At 40.1% G+C, this 22,439-nt stretch overlaps 1 protein-coding gene across 6 annotated transcripts in view; it reads right to left on the reverse strand.

Moving 5' to 3' along the window:
- JADE3 (jade family PHD finger 3) overlaps positions 1 to 22,439 on the reverse strand; it is a 69,590-nt gene that overhangs the window by 18,327 nt on the left and 28,824 nt on the right. For all 6 annotated transcript variants that reach the window (XM_075523303.1, XM_075523277.1, XM_075523312.1 and 3 more), the window contains 5 exons: positions 16,616 to 16,675; positions 15,392 to 15,474; positions 4,916 to 5,073; positions 2,840 to 3,030; positions 327 to 538 (listed from right to left, as the gene is read on the reverse strand). In XM_075523303.1, coding sequence (XP_075379418.1) covers positions 327 to 538; positions 2,840 to 3,030; positions 4,916 to 5,073; positions 15,392 to 15,474; positions 16,616 to 16,664 — 693 coding nt within the window. In that variant the 5' untranslated portion in view covers positions 16,665 to 16,675. The remainder of the gene's footprint in view (positions 1 to 326; positions 539 to 2,839; positions 3,031 to 4,915; positions 5,074 to 15,391; positions 15,475 to 16,615; positions 16,676 to 22,439) is intronic.

A 22,439-nucleotide genomic window follows, 5' to 3' on the forward strand; every position in this document is an offset into this window, starting at 1 on the left:
AGCCAGCATTTCCTGCCCTGTTTATCTTCAAAAGCAGGTTTAATAATAGGGGAAAAATTGTTTACGGTCACAGAGGAAGTACTTGCAAAACCCAAGAACACACTTTGTGTTCCTATTAGACTGTAGATGTCCACATATTTACCATGCTAGGCCACTTCATCTACTGTAACTGTCAGGGTACAAAAATTCAACTTAGTGTTGTATCACCCTTCATACCTAGAAAATCACAAAGCCCTCCACTTATCATTTAATACTAGTTCAAATTCCACACTTGCCAAGGTAAACTAAGACCACAGAACAGTGTCAACATTTCTGCAGGCACTAACCTGATGGACACAGATATTACACTTGTCACAAAACACCATGTCATTCCCATCTTCACTGTCAGGGGACCGGCACACATCACAGATGACGTCTTCATCATATTCAATACCCAATCCTTCTTCAGTCTCAATAGCGTGATTCATGTTCTCATGACAGTGCCGTTCCAGCACTTCAATTGTCTTTTCCATTGTGTTTTCATCCAGGGGCCCGCATCCTGCAACAAAGAATAGGGAAGGGGAATTAGAGGACAGTCAGGTGCCTCCAACCAAGACCAAGATGCAGGAAGAGAGAAGGACAACTTCTGGCAACTAAAGCAGTAGACACAGCATCTTCTCTCCCATCACGCATGAAAATAAAAAAATAAAAACAAAATAGAAAACCTTTTTCACTCACTGGCTAATTGTAGCATCTTATAAATGCGAGTAGAACTGCTACTGGAGTAAAAGTTTAAGTTGTACATAAAACACGAGACTGCACTTTGAAGAAAACACTACAGCATACAAGACAGTCAGCAGTTTCTGTAACTGCTAGCTGCTCCCATACAACCCTCCCCTCCACCTCCATCACTTTAAGAAACACTAATGACATCCAAAATAACACACGATGTTCTTTCAAAATTACACACAATGTTCTTCAGAAGACTAACTCCCTAGGAAATAAAACTTATCAAGAACACTTAAGATCTTATAAAGATACAGAAGTTGCCACCACCCAGTACCATCCAGTACACCACTTAAGTGATCAGCATGACTGATATGAAAAGTGCTTTTATTGTTTTGTTGGGTTTTTAAAAATAAAATAGTAGATAAATATAGTGTTGGCAATCCATACTGTCTGTTCACTTGAACACTACACATGCTATATACACTTACTACTAATCAAACTTAGCATAAGCAGAACCACTTAAAAAGGATTTGCTATGAGACTGGTCCTCAGCTTGCAGTTTCAGGACGTACACTGCATAAGAAACCCTACGATGTTCACAGCTACAAGAAATCTCCAAACTGCATCCTCTCAAAATCCTCAGTCAAAAATTATGATGCTGCCCATAGATCACTATTTACTCAGACCTTCAAGGGTTGGGATATTCATGGAATATTAATACCAGAGGCTAACATTTCAGCTGCTGGACTATGCACAAGAATATGGCTACTAATTTGGATTCCTTGTTGCAACCGATAAACAGGGAGATGGAAAAGATAAATGACTGCTGATACAAAGCGTCTTCTGCTATTAAACTGTTCTCTCCACTGCCTGGATATTTTCTCACTCACGGAATTAAAACAATTACAGAATCATTCGGTGGGAAGGGACCTTCAGAGGGCTCCAGGCTAATCCCTGGCTCCAAGCAGAGCCAACAGTGAATCCAGACTGGTTGTTGCTCAAGAGGTATGTCTAGTCATATCTTGAAAATGTCCATGCATGGAGATCTGGCCCCCAGAAAAGCTTTGTTTCGCTAACAGCATCCCTGTATGCCTGGGAAGCTTGTCCTTGCTTCTACCTCTTACATACATCCTTTGGCACTGGACCTCAGTCATGAGTTCCCTCCTTCACCAAGCTGGTCTCCTGACACATCTACTTGTTTTCCTGAATGTCTGGATGGATCTTTCTTATGCTTGGAGGAGACTACCCTTAAAGTCCTGCTAGCTCTCTTCAGCGATTCCACTCTTCAGAGCTGCCTCCCAGATCCCACCTACCAGTTACCTGAGTAAGTAGAAACCTGCTCTCCTGAAGTCCAGGACCAGAAGGCTACTTCCTTTCCTCACTCCCCTCAGGCCCCCAGTCACCGCTATTTCTTATAGCTACTACAGCCAATGCTGCCATCGATTATCACATTCCTACAGGTTCTTCCTTGTTTGTGAACAGCAAATCCAGGAGACGCCAAATATCCCCCTCTTTTGCCCACCTGTTCTTCCTAAAGGACATGCAATCATCCATGGAAGAATGCCAGCCACACAGGCTATTCCACCACAACTCAGTTATTCCAGTGGTAATTCCAAGATTATTTTCCATAGCTCACTCGCCCTCATAGCCCTCTATACCCACAACTTGCATGGAAAAAAGAAAGTTTACTTAGCTGATTTTAAATAGGCTAATGTGTGAAACTTAATTACTCTGTTAAGAACCCAGCATGCAAGCTCCTCAGAACTCTGAATTTGTAGCAATAATATGTTCAAGTTTAAGAAAAGGAAACATCTGCTTTTCCTACACAAAATTTTTAACTTTTGAAGCCTAAAATTAATTCCACCTGGTATGGGCTTTTTCTCTCCTGCCTCAGTCTGCAGAAGTTGCACATGATTTTGGATGTGAAGAAGTTTTTAGGCACAACAGGTAAAACATAAAACATTAACAGATCAAGTAAGTCATTATCTTAAGCATTTTTACCTCCTGTTTTTCTTAGCATTTCCAGTCAATTCTCATTCAGCAATCTTTAAGAGATCTCACACAGCAGACTACAACTCAAACAGCAGAAATTAACTGCTGCTTTTAAAATTAGAATGTGTTGTGAAATTACCCATTTCTGTAAGCTCTTCATTTAGCTCCTGAAGCCAAAAGATATCCATGTCGTCCAAGTCATAGCGACACACAGATTCTGCCAGTTCCAAAATGTTGATGTAACCTGGTTCTGTGGGCTCTTGGCTGGAACAGTGGATGTATTTCCTGGGTCGTGTATACAGTACTTCCTTCACTTTTTCTGCTACAACCCTAGAGTGAAAGTAAAAAAAGAAATAGATAGTTACAGCTTTTTAAGACCCATCCTTGAAAGACATGGAATATTTGCTATAAGTGCGAAGAAAACTAGTGTTTCACAGGTTTTAAACTAGCCGGTAGCGTAGCCAGGCTAAGGAGACAGGATTCTGTAAATGTCATTTCTTCACACAAAATGTGCTAAGGTTTGCTACGTATACAGAATCCTTTTTAAAATGTAAGCCTGTGCATATAATTTTCAATTTAACAAATGCTACTAGTGCAATGATGCAAGTGTTTTTGAAACCCACAGAAAGCATTATGCACAAAAACCCCTACAATCTTTGTTCTATATTCTTCTTAAATGATAGAAGGAAATCTTGCCAACTGATTTCTTGAAAATACCAGCTTTTTCACGAAAGCTTAATTTATTCTACTGCAGTGTGTGTGTCGGGGAGGAGAAATGCTTGCTCTTCATTTGGGATAAACAGTCTACCCTTATTTTGTAAATGACATTTTATCCACGTTACAAATGTATTATTTTTGTTATGTAAGAACCATTCTGATGCCAAGCAAAAATGTAAAGGGGAAAAAACAGCTAAAAATCACCTAGGAAGCAAGGGAGAAAAATATTGGTGTTTTCAATCTTTCAATTATTTTAAGAGATAAAACTCAGCATTTGATTAGTAAACTAGCCTATGGGAATGGAAAGACTGACCTTAGCTAGATAAAGTCAATCTTTTTCTGAATTCAATGCAAGAGGCCCTGCATGTGAAAGGAAGCCAGGGAGAGACTGAATGGAACAGTGCCACACGTGAGCAGCTCTGCATGCGTTCTGGAGCTAACCCTCCACAGGACAAGGAGAAAAGCAAAGCTGTGGGAAATAAGGCAAGAGGAGTAAAGAAGGAGCAGACAGCAGTCAAGTAGTATCCCACATAATTCTTACTGGACAACGTGGGTTGTCAATGTTGGCACAAACAATGTTCTTCTGCTATTCTTCCTGCCCCTTCACCTTGCTCATTTTTTCCTCTCATTCCCTTGTGAGCTTTTCTTTTCTCTGGTCCAGCCAAATCTATAGCAATTTTTCCCTCTAATATAATACTGCTGGTATGAGATGCAATATATTTATTTTTAATAACTTGGTACTGACAATAGCCCCAGTGGAAATTAAATTATGCTGGCATCAGCGCTTTCACTGGACAATTCATTTATCTTCGTCTCAAAGACCATGCTGGCAATAACATTTCTATGTTGAAACACACTCTGTTTCCACCAGGAAGGGTTGCAGGACTACAGCGTTATGCTTTCCTAGGCTAAGCGCAGTGTGAGAGAACAAAAGGTTACTTATCTATCCCTGAAACTGAGATCACTAAACTTCTATAATTTTAAGCAGCTATTTGTGGCGAGAGAAGGCAGAAAGGGTTAAACCTTTGGCAACAATAACCAAAATTAAATTATACGAACAAGTGAGTAACTTTATCAGGTATCAGTAACTACTGTGTGCCTACTGCTCTATATCATCATGCTTTATAGGGAAGCCTTTCAAGTAACATGTATAAGGATTTGGGTTTATTTTTAATTTATTAAACTCACCATACTCAAATGAGAAAACAGTTTTTAATCCATAGCATGATATGACTCAGGAAAAAAGATCCCCTTTTTAAACTCACAATGTAGATACTATAACAGTGTACAGACAGAACCAGATCTGGACTGAAGGGCCACAGAAATGTTTTCCAAATTGGTACTTGTTTGGTTTAAGAACATGCCTGAAGGCTGCTTCATTGGAGATTTAAATATAACAACACAGAAAAGCTAACTGCATTTAGACAACCTATTTTTGAGAGACCACCTTCTCTAAGTTGACATTTTGTGCATGTGATCTGTGTCTGATCACCATTACCTGAGAGAAGGCTGTGGAATAGTTTCCGGACTGGCTGGAACTTGAACCCCTTTCTCCCATTCTTGTTTCCACGTGTCCGCAAAGATATAGTATTCATCAGGATTGACATGGTGAGAATCTGGTAGTTTCATGGCACTAATGAGATCCTTGCGGAACACCTGCAAGAAACACCAGGAAAAAGAGTGGCTTGAGAAACAGCATTGCACTAAAGGAAGCAGTAGGTATTTTTCTTAATCTACACTGAAACAATGCATATACCTTGATAATTTTTTTTAAAGAGTATCAACACACAAACAAGTCAATTTGAAATTACCTAGATTATTAACTCTCAGTGTATCAGGTGCAGTATGATGAGAAGTTTATGCCAGCTCAAAACCACGCTGCTGCCCGAAGACTAATCAGAAGGAAGAAGGCTGTTACAGGCGACCAGGGAGAGGGGAAAGGAGGCCTGCATCTGATTTAAGACTCCTCAGTATATCACTTTCAAACAGCTTATTTTACTTGCCAGTCTGCAGGCTTTACCCCAACTTAGATACAAGGTAGCATAACCTTTTCTTTCACTCAGTTTAGCTACTTTAAACTGTCATATTCATCACGGGCTACGAACAGTTGCCATAGCAAAATTGATGTATAGGCACTTGTTCATTTATTAAAACCACTTGAAGCTTTACTGGTCGGGTCTCAGGGATCAAAGATGAACAGCTGCCTTTACTGAAACACGAGACCTGTGTTGCTCTGAGCCTGAACCCCAGCGATGCAGGCACAGCGACACAATCCAGCCTCAGCACCCTTTAACAAACCTATACAATGAAATGCGCCATTGTGAAACAAAGCAAACCCACCAGTGACAAACTTCCAACCATAGCATTCAACTCTCGGCTCAAGAGGATTAAGTTTTTATGAGCATGCAAACATGATTATCAGTCATCTCAAAGCTTACTTAATGTCAATGTCTGTCAAATACAGGTGCATACAATTTAAATAAAGAGCATATGCATCCTTTATAGTTTTTCTTCTCCACTGCTACACTGCACCAGTTTAACATTCATAAAAGCAAAACAGTGACTGTGGCTTGGTGTTAGGGAGACATCACAACTAATTAACTGTATTATCATAACGAGAAGGGCAATAAAATGAAACGGAAAATATCCCTGCAATAAGCTGTGGCAGGTTGAACTCTCTTCTTACTAATTCAGTTTTATAGCCAGGAGAGTAATAAAATATCTCAGAGCCAAATATCTTTGTGTACCCTTTTCAATTTGACAGCACCAGACCGGTTATGCCTACTGCAAAAATTCTCATCTGTTCTTGGAAATCATCAAGTAAACATTATTTTAAAAGGCTCTATGCTAAAAACAGGTATTGAAATAGGCTGCCGGTGACCTGGAACATCGGTGTTACTTCATTATGTCCTACAACCGCATCTCACATGGGCTGCCAGGAGAGCAAGCTGACCGAGGGAACTCAAAACCACAGACTCAAGGCTCTCTTATTTGCTACTGATGTGTCATCTGCTTTGGTTCAGACCAGACTGTTCACTGTTGCCTTCTGTGTAAAACTCCTCAGGTACCTAACAGGCCTGTATTAAAATCTGAATGACAAGAGTGAAAGCATTAAGACTGCAAGCATCCATTTTTTCCAAGCAGTATGTGCACACACCAAAAATAAAACGTAAAATGATTTATGCCACTTAAAAGGGATTTTCATTTTCTGTGTTACAGGTACAGAACCAGGATTATGAGAAACACTAACATGGCACAATTCCAAAAAACTCCAGAAGGAAAAAATAATCCAGTAACTGAGAAGTGCAATGACTGGTTTAATTATCAGAAACGATATTCCTCAAACCTTATCTGAGGTAAGTGCTTTACAAACTACCTTTTAAGCCACTGACAGAATACAGAAGTAGAATGCTTCATATCAAGCCCGCTATTTTTCAAACACTAGATGAAAAATGCTATTAAAGGCATCAGTATTCTAACTACATTGCTTAGCAGCAAATTCATCGTCTGATCATCCATTATGTATGTGAACTGTATCATCTCTGTTTTTAGAGAACAAATCCCCTGGAGCATGGACTTGGTTGTTTTTTTTGACTGTTGTACAGTACTGACCACCACACCGCAGTATTAAGTTCTCTGCTTCAGATTTCTAAGATTTACAAGAGGTACCACTGAAGGTCAAAGATTTAGCCAAGATAAACATAACTGTTGAAACCTTCAGGAACCCCAAAACTCAACCAAGACTTCCTAAGAATTGGTCAAAGATTTAGCCAAGATAAACATAACTGTTGAAACCTTCAGGAACCCCAAAACTCAACCAAGACTTCCTAAGAATTGCCTATTCATACTTGTGATAACAGTGCAATTGAATATTTCCTGCAGACGCTTGGAATCATTACAATCTCTAGCTCTCATCACTCATTTCTTCACGTGTGGCCAAGCAGGGTCTTCCAACAGTAAAATACTCTCAGAGGAAAACGTATGAGAACACGCGCCTTGATCACTCATTCTGTGTTTTCTTTGTTGTGGAAATAAACCAGAACACCCAGGGGACCCAAAGAGAGTTTTCTGACAAATCAAGTAAATTTTACTTCAGCAGTCAGCCTCAAGGCTATGAACTAAGCCAACTCAACGAAGAGCAGACACACACCTTCAGGATTTAGATAGCCAGCTTTTCCTCGTGGTTGTTTCTTTTTGGACACTTATTTGAAAAACAATGCAGCTCCTTTACTAACTGTATCCATAAAGCAACAGCTAGTCCACTCCACAGCACACACTCTCCTCTTGGCAAGGACCACCTTCACTTCCAGTTAGCCCATGAAGTGCAGTGGTCACCTTTCAGTCACCCAAAAGCAGTTCTATTTCTTACCATACATAAAACACAATCCTTCAACTTTATTTTAATACCATCTGTAATGTTGTAAATATTGAGAAGACCTGAAAAATAAGCACACCAGGTCTAGGCTAACAAGGCATTCCCATCCAGATACATCACTCCTCAAGAGTAGACTCCACTGGCGCTGCATGTCTTTACCATGATAGAGAAGGGCCTTGCAGAGCTGAACTACAACCAACCGACCGCAGCTAGCAGAGCCAGGTCCGTACACACAGAAATGGGAAACTCCCCACTGATGTAAGCATTTACACAAGTTACTGTGTCACAGTGGGATTTTTAAAAAAATATTTTTAGCAATTGAAAACATGAAAGAAGAGATGAGTTTTAGTCCTGCTTACTTACCATGCAAGACTGCTTGGTCTGAACTTACCATTTCATTTTGCTGCCAGGAATTTTTAGTTTCAGCTGAAAACAGTGCAGCACTTTGAGTGAGTGACATAAATGAAAAATGTGTTTGCTTATGTCATCATCATTTTCATCATAATATAATAATAATCAAGCATTTTGTTGAGAAACTCTAATAATTATTTCACACTTTAGAGCTGGGGCTTAAATCTAGAAGAGGAGACCTTGTTCTTTGGTCATGATCAGCTTTTTCTTCTGAAGTAAAAGTCTGCCTGGATTTGCTGAGACAATGAGAACTTCCTAGTCACCTTTGCAGAGATGCACTGCCATCTCTAAAGCCTTTAAAAGCTAAATTCTACAAAAATTCTCCAGAAATAAGGATGCTCTGCTCCCCCATGGCACTAATACACCAAGCAATAACGATATCATGGAGCTGTGAAAGGAAAGATGTGGTTCATATGTTTCATTTGTTTTTCAGACTTCTGAGTCCTATTTGGAAATTATGTTACAAGAGTATGTCCAAGGAAAATTAACTTCTTAGAATCCATTTATAAATGCTTCACCAAAAGTTGTCTATGACTTTAACCCGAACTCCTGCAAGCACTCTATGAAAATTCAATATATAATCTTCCTCACAGGACCCTCCTGTGCTTACTCTGTGAATAAATCAAGGCTGTGAAAACAAAGAACACTATTTTGTGTGAAGCATCCTTATCCACTAAAGATATCAGGGAGGATACAAGTAATGCTATAGAGAATTACAGTAAAATATTAGCATCAAAGACAGAGAGTGGGTCTTGACAATACAACACCCTTCTACAAACCCCATCTTAGTTGAATAATTCAAACATCAGATCTGCACAGACTGTCAGGCACCTTTTGTTCATGACCATTGCAAACCTAAAACCACATTTAAAAAAAAAAAGGGGGGGGGGAGGGGGAAGTCAAATACCTTTTCCAATACCCCTCTGCAAGCTACTACTGAAGCTGACTGATGCCATTACTCATTCACCTTGTCTTGCCCAAATGCAAGTGTGAGGGAAAACAAATGGTTTGTGTCATCTCTTGAAAACTGAAAGAAAACTGATATTTCTTCTTGTGACATTCTCTGAGCTTTTGGGTACTTTGACCACCTGCTTACAAACACCCAATAAGGGTAAGCCACTTGTCACAGGTGCCTAGGCCACAACTGGGAACCACACCTCAAAGGTGTAAGTAAATTATGGGTTAACTGCTCTGTTGTTACAATCAAAGCGGGATTTCTGCTGGATTGCATCTAATTGCTTCAGTCCTAAGGCTTCCCCTGTGCCCGGCAGAGCCCGGACTGAGTCAGCAACACACGTTTCTGTTCCTCACGCCCACCGCTTAGGGAGTCAGAAGACCCACTGCCCCAGAAACACAGAGCCATGATTTTTAAAAGGCAGGAGCGAACTACTATGTCCTGTCCTGTCCCCTCCAAGGGTATACTCTCAGAAATATTTTACAGAAAACAGAGTGGAACGAGGGCCAATATCCTCTCTGACCAGAGAAAGCTGAAACAGCCAGTATTTTCCTGGATTTTTGGTCTCCTACACAACCCATCCCCAAAGTCAGCTTTGAAATTCCAGGTGCCAAACACTCAAACTACAGTGAGCACTTTCTGTAAAGTAAGTTACACATGAGCTTTTCATCATATTTGGGGTCAAATCATCTTTTTTTATTCACCTTTGAAAGTATCTAGTAACTTTTTATTCCCATAAGCACCCATAAGCATTAAAGCTTACTCTACTATTGCAGGTCTGAAGTAGAACACTCTCAGCAAAATGTAAACACACTTATAAAGCAGCAGTTTACACCTAAAATCACCTCATAAATAATAAAACAAAAGCCAAATTGTAATATGACCTCTTACAAGTGTAATGTAGCCACACAGTTTCTGAGCATAGATAGTTTAATCTTTGTATAGATGTTTCACAGTATGTGCAAAAGACTGCCCATTTACAGAGGATGAAGCTCTAAGGACAAAATTTGGTGGGCTCATCCTGGCAAGGTAGAATTTTTCTCATTAATATGTTGCAATATGGGCATGAAGTTTCTGAATTAAGGCACCTTATTGTAGAGGAGTCTGGAGACTCAAGACAGAGTGGGTTTTTTGTTCGGTTGAGGTTTTTTTGGTAGCAAAGTAAATAAAAGGCAACATAATTTTAAAATGGAAACGAAGCTACAGTTCCAGGCATGTATGCTGACTGGACTGAAAAACTGCAAAAAAAGCTGGGACAGAAAGGAGTAAGTGTAGCATTAAATTTGTAGTTCTCAAACATCCTTACAAATTTGGACATGCACTGCAGTAAATCCTAACATTCGAACCCCTACTCCCTATTTTTATGGATTATCCAGGACTCAAGCAAATGAAATATTGTACTTTTGTTTTAAGTAGCCATGAATCTTCCTAGCCTCCTTTACAAGCATGTATAGGAAAAGCCAGGATATCAGATACTACCTCAACCCTACCTAACATCATGTCTCTGACAGTATCTCACGAGCCAGAAAAATGTGCAAGAACACGTCAATTTTCCTTCTGGTTGCTAATCAGACATAAGCTTCGGATTTGGGGTTTAATCCTAACAATCAATTCTAAAAGTGGTATTAATTTATACAGATATTTAGAAAAATCTGCACTCATTATCATCTGTCCAATTTTAATCTTGTTTAATTCTCAGTCTCAACAACTTCCTGTAGCAGATGAGCTTCACAGTAATTACATGATGCATGGAGAGGATATCCTTTTAATTGCTACAGATTTCCTAACTTTTGGCCTCATTCACCCCCCTGCCCCACCTTTCCTCCCCAATTCTTCCATCACAAGGACAGGCAGGACTGAAGCTCTAGGTCTGCTGTTTCCAGACCATTCATACTTTACTGTTATGCCTGCTCATTCACTTCCAAAGGTAAAATAGCTCAGCCTTTTCACAAGCAAGCTTGTTCATGCCCTTAGCATTCAGGTCACCTCTTGCTAAAGACTTCAAATAGCCTGAGACGGTATCTCAAAGTAAAAAAAGATCATAAAAATAACCAATGAAGTTGCACCTCTGACTTACATAAAAGTATTGTAATTTTTTTTTTTAATCAACTAACCCAAGCTGGCTAAAAAGCGGCTCATTGAAACGCACTAGGCATGTTCCCCAGAGGTCTTGAGAAGCCTGTACAGATGTCCAAGTTAATTCAGGATTTTCTAAGGTAAGCACACACATAAAGGTAACAGTCTCCTATTCTATTATGTGTGGTACACGCAAAGTGATACGATTTAACCGTGTTGCCCATTCATTCACAGAATAAAACCCACCACTATCAAACTGCAAACAGAATCCATTTTCTGCCAAGCATCTAGTCTTACAAGGTGCTCCTCAGGATCAAAACCTACGATTTATGTGGCAGTCAAATACCACTAAAAAAAAGTTTCACATACCCAAGTAATGAAAGCAGACCATTTACTTGTGGAAGACAAGCTACATTTCACATAACACAGCTGTCACTATCAGCAATGAGGGATTAAAAACTACTATTGCTGTGAGATTCAAAACCCTATTTGCAAAGAGAGGTAAAATACTGCCATCTTATATGGGAAGGGTTAAAAAAGAGCACAATGCTAACTTAACTGCTTTACAGTTTCAAGAGGGAGAGAGGACTGGAAAGAATATATATATAAGCCTGAGTGTCATAAAGATCTCTTTTGAGAGGCTTGTTTGTGACCCCGCTAACCTTAGGGAAAAGAAATGGTCAGTCACTCAGGACGGTCCGGCTAATAGGTTTTCCCTGCAAAAATGATTCCAACTACTCTGCCATCATTTTCTGCTACAGCTTCCACGGAGACAGGAAACTGCAAAGTACAGGCTTCACGCTGAGCCAGACGTTCAACTGCCTCCTACCCTGCTACTCCCACCCAGCCTACTGCTTAGGCCTGCGAGCCCCTCCTGTCTAGGTTTAAATCCATGAGGGGTAACACTATGAATGGCATGCAGCCAACATCATCATAAAGGTCTGAAAAACTGTTATGATTTATACAACTGGTGTGTCTGTAACCTTAACACAATTTATTTATTCAAAGTAAATGCTAAAGCTAATCGGATAGCAGAATTTTTAAGTCACTGTTTCAGTAGTTTCTGATCGATTGTGATCCAGAAGGGGAAGACCAAGAGCCACAGTCTCGCTTTTGAAATTACAGAGAAACACCATGGCCTGAAGAAGCATCATTACAGGCTTGCCTTGTTCTCACCTTCTTCTCCAAGGAGGAGAATGGGGTAAGCAGACCCCAGGTCTGACCCCGTAACATCCCTTCTGCATTGATGTAAACCCCTGGGGTAAGTCAGGCTCTGGGAACGGGCTTTGACATTTGCACTCTAACACTGCACCCCTTTGCCCCCCAGTAACACCAGACAACCTCACTCCACTGAGGCCATCCCTGCACCCACCTCGATTCTGAAGCACCTGGGAGGCAATTCAAGGCAGAGCAGTCCTCAGCTGCAGCCACTCATCATTTTTTATAGGCAACCACAGAGGACCATGGCACATACAGACAAGTCCTGTGAAGCGACTGACAGATACACTAACTTCCTTGTTGGTCACAGTACTGAAACTGAGCTTTTATTTGGGGAGAGAACCCAGGTACTTGGGTTGGGCTGGAGATGGTTGAGGAAGTGGAAAAAAGCGTATGTATTCACATGCAATTTAATTGAGAAAGCCAGGCTTACTGGCATGAAAGAAAAATTAATGTATGAAGACCACGAGCAAAAATATTCCCAAACAGCTATTTATAGCTTTGACCTTTTAGATTTTCTGCATCACTAACTCAAGAAACAGCCTGCTGCCTGGCAAGCAGAGGTGAATGAAAGGAGAGCAATGCCAACTTGTTAAAGAGAGCCTTTGCTAAAGGGATGCTGTCAACCTGAAATTTTAAGTTTCTATCGCATAAGATATTAGACAACTATTACTACAAAAAAGCTTGTGGAATTACAACATGGTTTTTGGAAGGGTGTGTGGTGGGGTCTCTTTTCAGTCTTTGCTTTACACCCTTGTCACCACTTGGTGCATAAATAATCAATTTCAATGCTCTGCTGACAACAGCATTTCATGTAATACACTCTCCAGCATATGCTTTTCAAGGGGTTGGAAGGAGTGCTTGCTTCTAGCAGAAGGAAAGGGAAAACTGGAAGGATAGCCAAGAGTCTTACGTACAAGCAGTAGATTATTACTGTCACCTTCCTTTCCATTCCCTTTCCCAGAGGACTTAATTTTTTTTTTTTCTTCAGGATTCTTTTAAATATTGTACTTGGGACACTCCTCCAGAAGAGGACATATTCTAAGGCTTGAGATTTCTGTCCTTTTTTTTTAATTTTATTTTCTCTTTTTTTCTGGGAGGGGTATCTTAAGTGAAAGATGACAAAAAGATGCAAGTATTAATGGAAGGATGATGTTACAAAATACACTTTTAAATTCCAAGTGTATATTCCAGATTTTGTTCTTTAAAGCTTCATATTTTCAAGCATTAAAGAGCTCAAGATTTTGTCTTGGAACAGGTAGAAAGCAGCAAAGAAAGACCTCAAGAGGAGGAACTGAAAACACTGCTCATTTTAATTCCTAGAAGTTATGTAAACAGAACACTTGTATGCTATATACGTGGACCACATCTTCATAATTATTGTTTATAATGTACATACGCACATAAAGACAGCATGGAGCAAAGGCAAAGAAAATAGTAATAGGACAATTTCTAAGAGGAAGACATACAAGAAGAAAGCTGGATGGCTGGGCAGAAAGAAGGGATTGGTAAGGGACTAGCACTGAGGTGTATTTGAAACAGCAACAAGTCTGGCAGTGTATGTGTTTCAGTTCCCATTTGCCCAGCTTGGCTAGCAACAAAGCTACCGCCTAGGCAAACATGAGCAATAATTACAAGACCTCAGTAGCCACGAGCTGTTTTAAGATTAAAACTCTTACAGAACCATAATCCTCAGACCAACATTTTAAAGGTAAAAAGCATAGTAGGCTTTTCTTAACCTTCTTGGTGGCTGTAAATAAAACACTATCTATGTAGCTAGTTGTGGCCAATTTTGCTTTTATTGAAACATTCATACAAGATTCTCTTTTAGAAATGAATCAGTGAGTTTTCTTCAATTAACTTGTAATAAAAATTAAGCTTCCAAAGAAAGGACATGTTCTGTAACATTTACCTTGTTCTTACCAAACCAAACTCATCTAGTTAGCAGCATTTAGAAAAGAAGCATTAAGTACGTTTGCTGAATAGCTTTTGCTGTATGAGCACAATCTATACAGTTTATGCAACCTCGCACAGTAGTATCTAAGCAGGTAAAAAGCTGCTGGTATAGTACACAAAATTACTTCTGGGACATAACTCTCAGCTTTAAATTCTAGAGAAGCAAAGTGGGTTTTATCAGTCTTTTTTTCAGTAACCTCAGGCATGAACATTCATACTAGCATGTTGAAGGACTCATTTAGAGGGAATGCGATAGCAAGTAATGGGAATTAGCTACAAGAAACATTTCTCCCATTTGCAGTTATTATCTGACTTCAGCCCTTAAGAAAGCAGGCATCAAATATGGAGAAGGCAACCAACAAATCCTCCTCAAAAAGGGCTACCAGCAGAATGGTTGATAGGATGGATTTGTTTGAGCACTGGATTGTGCATAAATGCCAATTTATTCAATTGGTGAATACAGATCCAGTGACAGTGGTGATAGGTGTAGAGGTCCTGACAGATGGGGATGGCAGTGTAAAAAAGCTTTATTGAAGGTAAAAAGCCAAGAGTGAGAAAGTGGCAGAAGATGAGTAAGCACTGTTCATGCATATCCTGCCCACTTAAGTGTCCCACTGTTTTATCCTAAAGCAGAAAGAAAGTATTCTTCCTATACACATGAACCACTTCTTTCTGTGGCATGCTCTCAAATCGTAAGACCATCCCAGCTTTTCCAATTTCAAAATGAGACTAAATTTCAGCAGAAGAACAAACTACTTGTTACTGTCTGCAAATGCCGTAAGTCATTTTGGGACATCAAACCAAATGCCACCAGAGCTCCTATAATACTCGTGCAGTGGGGAAAACACAATTTCACGGATAATTTGACAGGTGACAAAAGGACTCACTGGCACTAGTTCAAAGCTCACGATTTCAAGGCTTAGAAACATGAAAACTACATGACAAAAAACTACCAGCGACCAATCTTTAACCCTGGATCTTACCTCAGCAGGTTTCTTTTGTTCATTTGCTGGTGTTTTTGACTTGCTCCTGTACTTAGAACAAGAAGAAAAGGAAGTGGAAGGACCTGTTAAAAAAAAAAAAAGAAATAAAAAAGGACCATTATAGCTCATTTCAATTCATTTAATTTTTCAGTAAAACACAAGGCACTCCAATCTCTTGAATTACCATAATTTTTTGACAAGACGTGGGCAAAAAAGTCTTAGGCAGTCTGTAGGCTTGATTACAGCTCCTCCTGTTCCACTCGTTCTTTGTAAAACCACAGCACATTGAGTTTATGGGTACATTCTGCTCTGCCCAATACAAGCATGAGTAAACAGAAACAAGCAGGCAGACCACTTCCCTTCATTTCCTTTTTAACAAAGTGGAAGGAGGAGCAAAACCGAGGACAGAGTTTGCAAGTGCTAAAAAACCAAACAAAAAAAGCAATGATACTAAAGCCTGCTGATAAGAGATGCAAAAAATTGTAGTGTGATGTCTAGACATTTCTGGGCAAAGTGTTATTTCAGTACAGGATACACTGATGACTCACAAAAAATATGACAATGAACATCATTATGTATAGAGTTATTAGATAGGCACAGGTTTATAAGAAACAAACAAGACCCTGCCATACAGGGGGTTTTTTGCAGATAAAATGGGAAGATGCAACCTCAGGCAGATGTGTGCCAAGGAACATTTAAAATATAACTTTACTGAGTTGTATAACAGACCAAAGTGGAATAGATCAAGAACCAGTATGAGATAACACAACAATGAATATATTAGTTATAACTCTATCTTACATATAAATCTAACATATCAATGCTCAAATAGCTTGCCACCCCCAGTAATTTTAAAGTTGAGGCTCTGCACAAGAAGAGATGACAGGACTCCTTTTAAAAGAAATAATTACAAAATAGGACCCTACACAGTAAAATTTCTCTTGAATTACAGATTTCTTATTCCCAACTCTGAAAGGGAAGGACATACAAGTTTCTCTTCAAATTCTAAGTAGACTCAAAACTCGCCCCAGGTTTACAGGATCCTTCGCCTCATTTTCCTCCCATAACAGGATTTACAACACCAAAGACCACAGAACACAAAAAGAAATCAAGCAAGAAACATTTTTTTTTTAATTATAAGAGGTGAAACGGTTTGCCCTCAAACCACAGAAGGAAACCACAAGGGGGTGATAGACCAAAGAAAAACTAGTAGGTATTACTTACTCTCATTGTCTGAACTGTCACTGGTGCTTAGATGCCTGTGGCGTTTCATCCTGACGCATCCTAAAGAGAAAAAAAAAGTTGATGGCAACCATTCTACCAGAAAATCACCGGCTGCTGGCTGACGCCAAGCTCTTCGCACTAAAGGCAAAGCTCCTCTGAAGAGCTTTCAGGCACAGAAATAATCCCAGTTCAGCCACTACATTTTATTTCTGCAAACTATTAGACCACAGTATTATCTGTGAAACTGAGCACCCTCAAAACCAGCATTCCTCTGCTGGGCAGAGCTTGCTTTAATTTTTGCAGAGAAGGAGTGCAACCTGCCAGCTGATTCCCAGCAGGGCATGAGCAGTGCTCTGCTCTCGGAGGAGACTCAATGTCCCATCTGTTTAGCCAGAGGAAGAGTTGCCATGGTGGCAGTCGCTAGCTGAGACACAGGTAGAGGCCAGGAAATAAGGTGGATGCACAGAAAGGCAAGGATTTAGAAATATAACTCACCTTAAAAAAAAAAGGGGGGGGGGGGGGGGGGGCGGGCAAAAAACCCAAATGCATCCATGCAAAACAAAAGGCAAATTTTAAATAGGGACAATCACAGAAAATGGTGACTGATGCCATTTAATTTAAGTCATCTGGTCACCGCTTAGTTCACAAGATACATGGTTTTCAGAAGTCTGAGAAGTGATCAAGGGTATCGCTGTGAAATACTTCTGTGGAGCTGTGCTAGTTCCATGGCGCTGTGCTAGTTCCATTAGAAAAAGGTTTTGAGCTTTTTGAACATGTAACACATACAGAGAACAGGGAAGAAAAAAAACTCTGCACCACTACTTAATAAAAGAAAGATCAAAATAGTGATCACTATATACTCTAAACAAGTGCCAACAGAAATCCATATACATTCATATAAGTCCTGCCATTCTATAATATTCAATGTAGTCCTGCCATTCTATAACGTTCAATGTTACATTTGTTAAATACAAACCAATAACAGTTTACAATTAATAACAGTAAATGAAAATCACTCATATCTTTTTAATGGATTGAATGAGCAAATCATTAGAGAAAAGAACTAAAAAATGATTCTGCAATAATAGATGACAACTCTTTTTTTTTTTTTTTTTTTTAGCAGAAGATAGGCACAAGTAGGTTACAGACAGCTGAACCTGAAATGCCTGCAGTATTAGAAGTGCCAGCCTGGCCACACCTGAAACATAAGCAGCTTCATTTCTTAAACAAAACCACATGCAGTTAAAAAAAAGCAACACAGCTAAATATCCCATTTGATAAACCCTCCACATTAGTTACTGTACAATGGGTCTTGAGATTATCCGAGACCATGGGATAACAAGATTTCCAGATAAGAGAAGCCTGTCCAAAGGCTTTGAAGAGATTGCAGTTGAATTGTTTGCAGCACAAGCATTTAATTTAGTGGAAATTATCAGCAGCCTTTATATTTAAGAGAGTGAGATTACTGAATCTAAATGCAATGATCACTCGAAGTTTAAAACAATGCTTTTGTCCTATCTGTTATAAAAAGACATTGCCCAGACTCCTGAAAGTTGAAAAAGGAAGTGATGCATGCAGTTTTCAAGAAGGTAGATACAGAACTTCTGAGTCAGGTATTTAACCTGGGGGGAGGACAGATAGATGCAGTGGTCAATGGGACGGGACATCAAAAGGTATCATTTGTATCACGTAAGCAAGCTATAAACTCCCATTATGTAACAATTAATGTCACATTAATTCACCTTCTCACAGCTCAAGCAACCTTGGGGAGGCAAGGCAGCCATGCTGCGTACAAAGACCAGTGTCCAACAGAAGAGCGACATCAAAAACAAAATACCCAAAACACCACAGGACTTCACTTCCAGCTAGCAATGTAAGGTGGCTTGTGCAGGCACCAGTCAGGTGAAGAAACTTCCATGAATCTCAGGGAAAAGCTGTTTGACAGGTAGAAGGCACTTGGGCCAGAAAGGCTTGTCTCTGTGCATGTTTTGGGGGGGATCAGACTTGAAGTTAACTGCTGGGCAGCGAGGGGAGGACTAGAAGACTACTTTCATCTTGCCAACTCATGAGGTTTAAAGGCATGGACTTTAATCAAAAGCAAATAAAATGGGATTGCCTATTTGAGAGCTTGTACTCCAGCAGCCAAACCCAGCCCCCCAGAGCATACAACCCTCCCTAAAAAGGAGCAGGTTCTGCCCGTGGCAACACCTTCTCTGCTGGCAGTCTTCAGTTCCAAACTGCCCTGGCTTACAGGCCATCGGGCATGTTACAAGACCTTGGGAGACGATGAAAAGACGCATCTAGGTGTGCCAAGCAGCATTCCTTGCTTCCGTTTCTTAGCAAGAAATGCAAGTGCTCGCTGCTTGCTTTGTTTTTATGTTCAGATGAATTTTTGAGCAGTTGTTAAAAGGTGCTGAAAGCTTATGGCAGGCGATTCTCATTTATAGTCTATATAAACTTGCAGCAATAAAACCTTTTCACTCCATACTAAAGACAGCAATCTGCAGAGCACAACGTGAACATTCAATTAAAGTAGGGTCATACACGAGGTTGAGAGAGATAACTGCAGGAAGGAACACACAGGAAGCCTGGACTTCTGCCTGGGCAACTGGGAAAGCAGAGAGGAGATGGCTACTTCAAAGACAGCTTACACAGAAACGGCAAGTGTAACAAAAACTTCAGAACAGAAAGCACACCTCTGCCAACAACTCCATAGGAGAAAAAATAAACCAAACCAACCAAACAAAAAATTTAAAAGTTGTATTTGAGAAGTGGATTCATAGCAGCTCAGGCAAGAGATTTACACCTCCATCATTGCAGACAGAAACAGAAAAAGCAGTCACTCAGGGTAAAAGCCCCAAATAGTAATAACACTGGATTCCTGCCTGATTTTTTGCAGCAATATTAACCACAACAGTGAATTAAGAGCCCACAGAGCTACAACAAATCACAGGTGTGCTGCGTTCAGTAAGACAGGTTATTAAAGTGACCAACATGCTACAAGTTCACCGTATGCCCCCACATGATGCAGGAGTAACAGCCTCAGCATCATTCAACAGGACCACCTCTGCAGGGGGCTTCACTTGTTTTTAATAGGAGACTCCTTTGCTGTACCCTTGCGTGCACTGGGACTGCCACACAACTTCCACCTCACTTCCACCCCAAAGCATGAGGGTTCATCAGAAAGGCTCACTAACGAAGTTTCTGCTCCCTAGCCATTACAGAGGGACCCCCAAAGTAACACCCGCTTTGTGGTAAAGCTCCTGTCTCACTCCTCCACCTGCCATTGCAGAACGCAGAAGAATCAGCAGCCGCTCAGTTCAGAAAGACAGGAGATGCAAAGCCAGACTCTACAACATGGAAACCGATGTCAGCCTTTCCCAGCTTCAGTCCAATTCCCTCCAAAAGCAGTCCAGCACCCTCCAGTTTGTGCCTCAGCTTCAGATAAGGATACTATTAGCCAGGTGATACAGTCCAGAGCAAGGCTGCAATCAACCCTGTGCCTCAATGCCTTCTTCTTCCATCACATTTACGTTTTATCACTTGCAAAGCGCTATGAAGAAGTTACAATAAAATAAAATTATATATACACACACATATACCCCTAAAAGGGCTAAATGTAGAAAGAAAGGGCAATCCACATGTATCAAAAACCCAGACCAAACAAGCAGAACTAAAAATCCCACAGAAATGGGTAGAATTTCTCATATATCCTAGCTTTGCCCCTTTTCTAACTTCACCCCTGAAAACCATGGTGACAATAAAGCCTAGAATAAAGGAGCACAATTAATTTTTTTCAACATGTGCATCAAGACTTAATGAAAAGGTGAGAAATAAATTCATGAGATCATCAGTGCCCTTTTCCTACCTCAGAGTATCAGTTATAATGAATGGCATGTGGCAACACCAAAAGAGAATCAAGTAAATAGTATTATTTTTTACACACAAAATGAAAAAGTTAGTAAATTTTTTATAACAGAGGATAAATACTTTTTTCCACAGAATAGTTGAAAAAGAAATTTAGAAAACAGCCTCAAATAGATGCTACCTATAAAGAAAAAAAGACATAAGAAAAGATGAGCCATCATTAGGAACATGATGGAAATGCCATACAGCGAGCAGCTAAAACCATCCACCTCCTTCCACTTACTTTCTCTTCATCCAGGCGTTTTGCAGATGTGCACATTGAACTTTTTGTTTGAATTTTGAGAACTTAGTTTTAGAAGTTTAGAAAGTTTAAACTTTCTAGCAGTTCCAATGTACAAGCTAAGAAAAACAAGGAGTGCAAAGCAATTCAACACTGAAATGTTTTTGCAGAGCGAAAGAGGTAAGCGGCTCCACCCCCTCAAAAAGCCCCAAGAAAACCCTTCTTTCCCAGTCACTGAGTAATGATTCTCACTACCTTAAAAGGTAAGTAGGGGTGCTTTGGCTGTGGATTCAAAATGTGCTCAAGCCTTATGGTCAAGCTCAGATTACCTTAAAAATTATCATTAAAAATGAGAACATAACATGCCTCAAATCTAAAGCTTCCCCCCCCCCCCCCTCCAAAAATCCACAGAAGGACTAACAGCTGATTGATCACTTTGTATGACAACATATACAAATTCCAAAGATGCTCACCTTCAGGGATCTTTTAAATGAAAATTAAAATACAGAACTGACATTAAGAAATCACCATGTCGCAAGCAAAAACATACTCCACTCTCCAGGCAATTACTGCAATGGAACATTTTCTGGTGTCATTTTTAATATCGATTACCAGAGCAGTTCCTAAACTTGAACCATATTCCACACCTGTCATGTTTCTGACTTGTCAAGCCATGCTGCACACGTATCCCTGATCTGCTCACAACAGCTTAAGACAAGAACCACAACTTAAAAAGGAGAAATTGGCCTCATTCCCTGCCATCACCTAAACACCTGAACTCAGGTCAAGATGTCCTGAACCCTTTGGGTGTTCAACCAAAAATAACCCCAGAAAACACACTCTCCTCAGGCACAGGCAGCAACATCAGGCTGCCAGCATCTCCTCAGTTTCCCGAATGCTACTGCCCATATTGGGAATTTTGCCCTGGCGCCAAAACCGATGCTGGATCCAGCACACCACTGCACTTTCAAGGAAAGCCCGGAAAAAGCCACCCTGCACTCACCTGGCTGAAATTAAACATGGATCCCAAGCTAAGAGTAATCAACATATCAGCCAGCATGTGCAAGAATCTGACTAAAAGGATAACACTGATATTTCAAAAAGTCTAGGGGAGAGGTTTTGTAATTAATGATTTCTAAATTACGTTTGCTCGTTTTCGGTTATTCACAAATATCTGCACTGCTGAAGTGAACAAGAAACAGCCACTTGCCTCTATCACCATTCTCTCCTCTCCCCAAGGAAAATCAGTGTTGCACTGACTGAAGGCACTTCCCATTTCTGAAAAGCTAGTTACCATGCATTACTCAAAAAAACCAAACCAAAACAAAAAAAACCCAAAACAAACAAACAAACAAAACCCACCAGTCAAGCAGCATATGTAAACAGCAGAGTTAACAAAATTTCAGAGCCTTAGTCAAAGCAAAAACCCATTTCAAATACCTGCAGAAACAGCAGCAACAGACACTTTTCCCTTTTCAGTTTGCGTCAGAGTAAACAACTAAATTTACCAAATAAATTATTAAGTTTATCCTCTTGTTCTGACACATTCCTCAGCATAGCTCATCAGTAACAGAGTTAGCAGAAAGAAGGATGAGGACTCTCACAGAGTCTGAATTCACACAGCATATTAGGCAAGACATCAGTGACAAGCGTACAAAATGAATCCTTAAATCCAGC

The sequence above is a fragment of the Mycteria americana genome, chromosome 1 (genome assembly GCF_035582795.1).
Source record: "Mycteria americana isolate JAX WOST 10 ecotype Jacksonville Zoo and Gardens chromosome 1, USCA_MyAme_1.0, whole genome shotgun sequence".
Lineage (NCBI taxonomy): Eukaryota > Metazoa > Chordata > Aves > Ciconiiformes > Ciconiidae > Mycteria > Mycteria americana.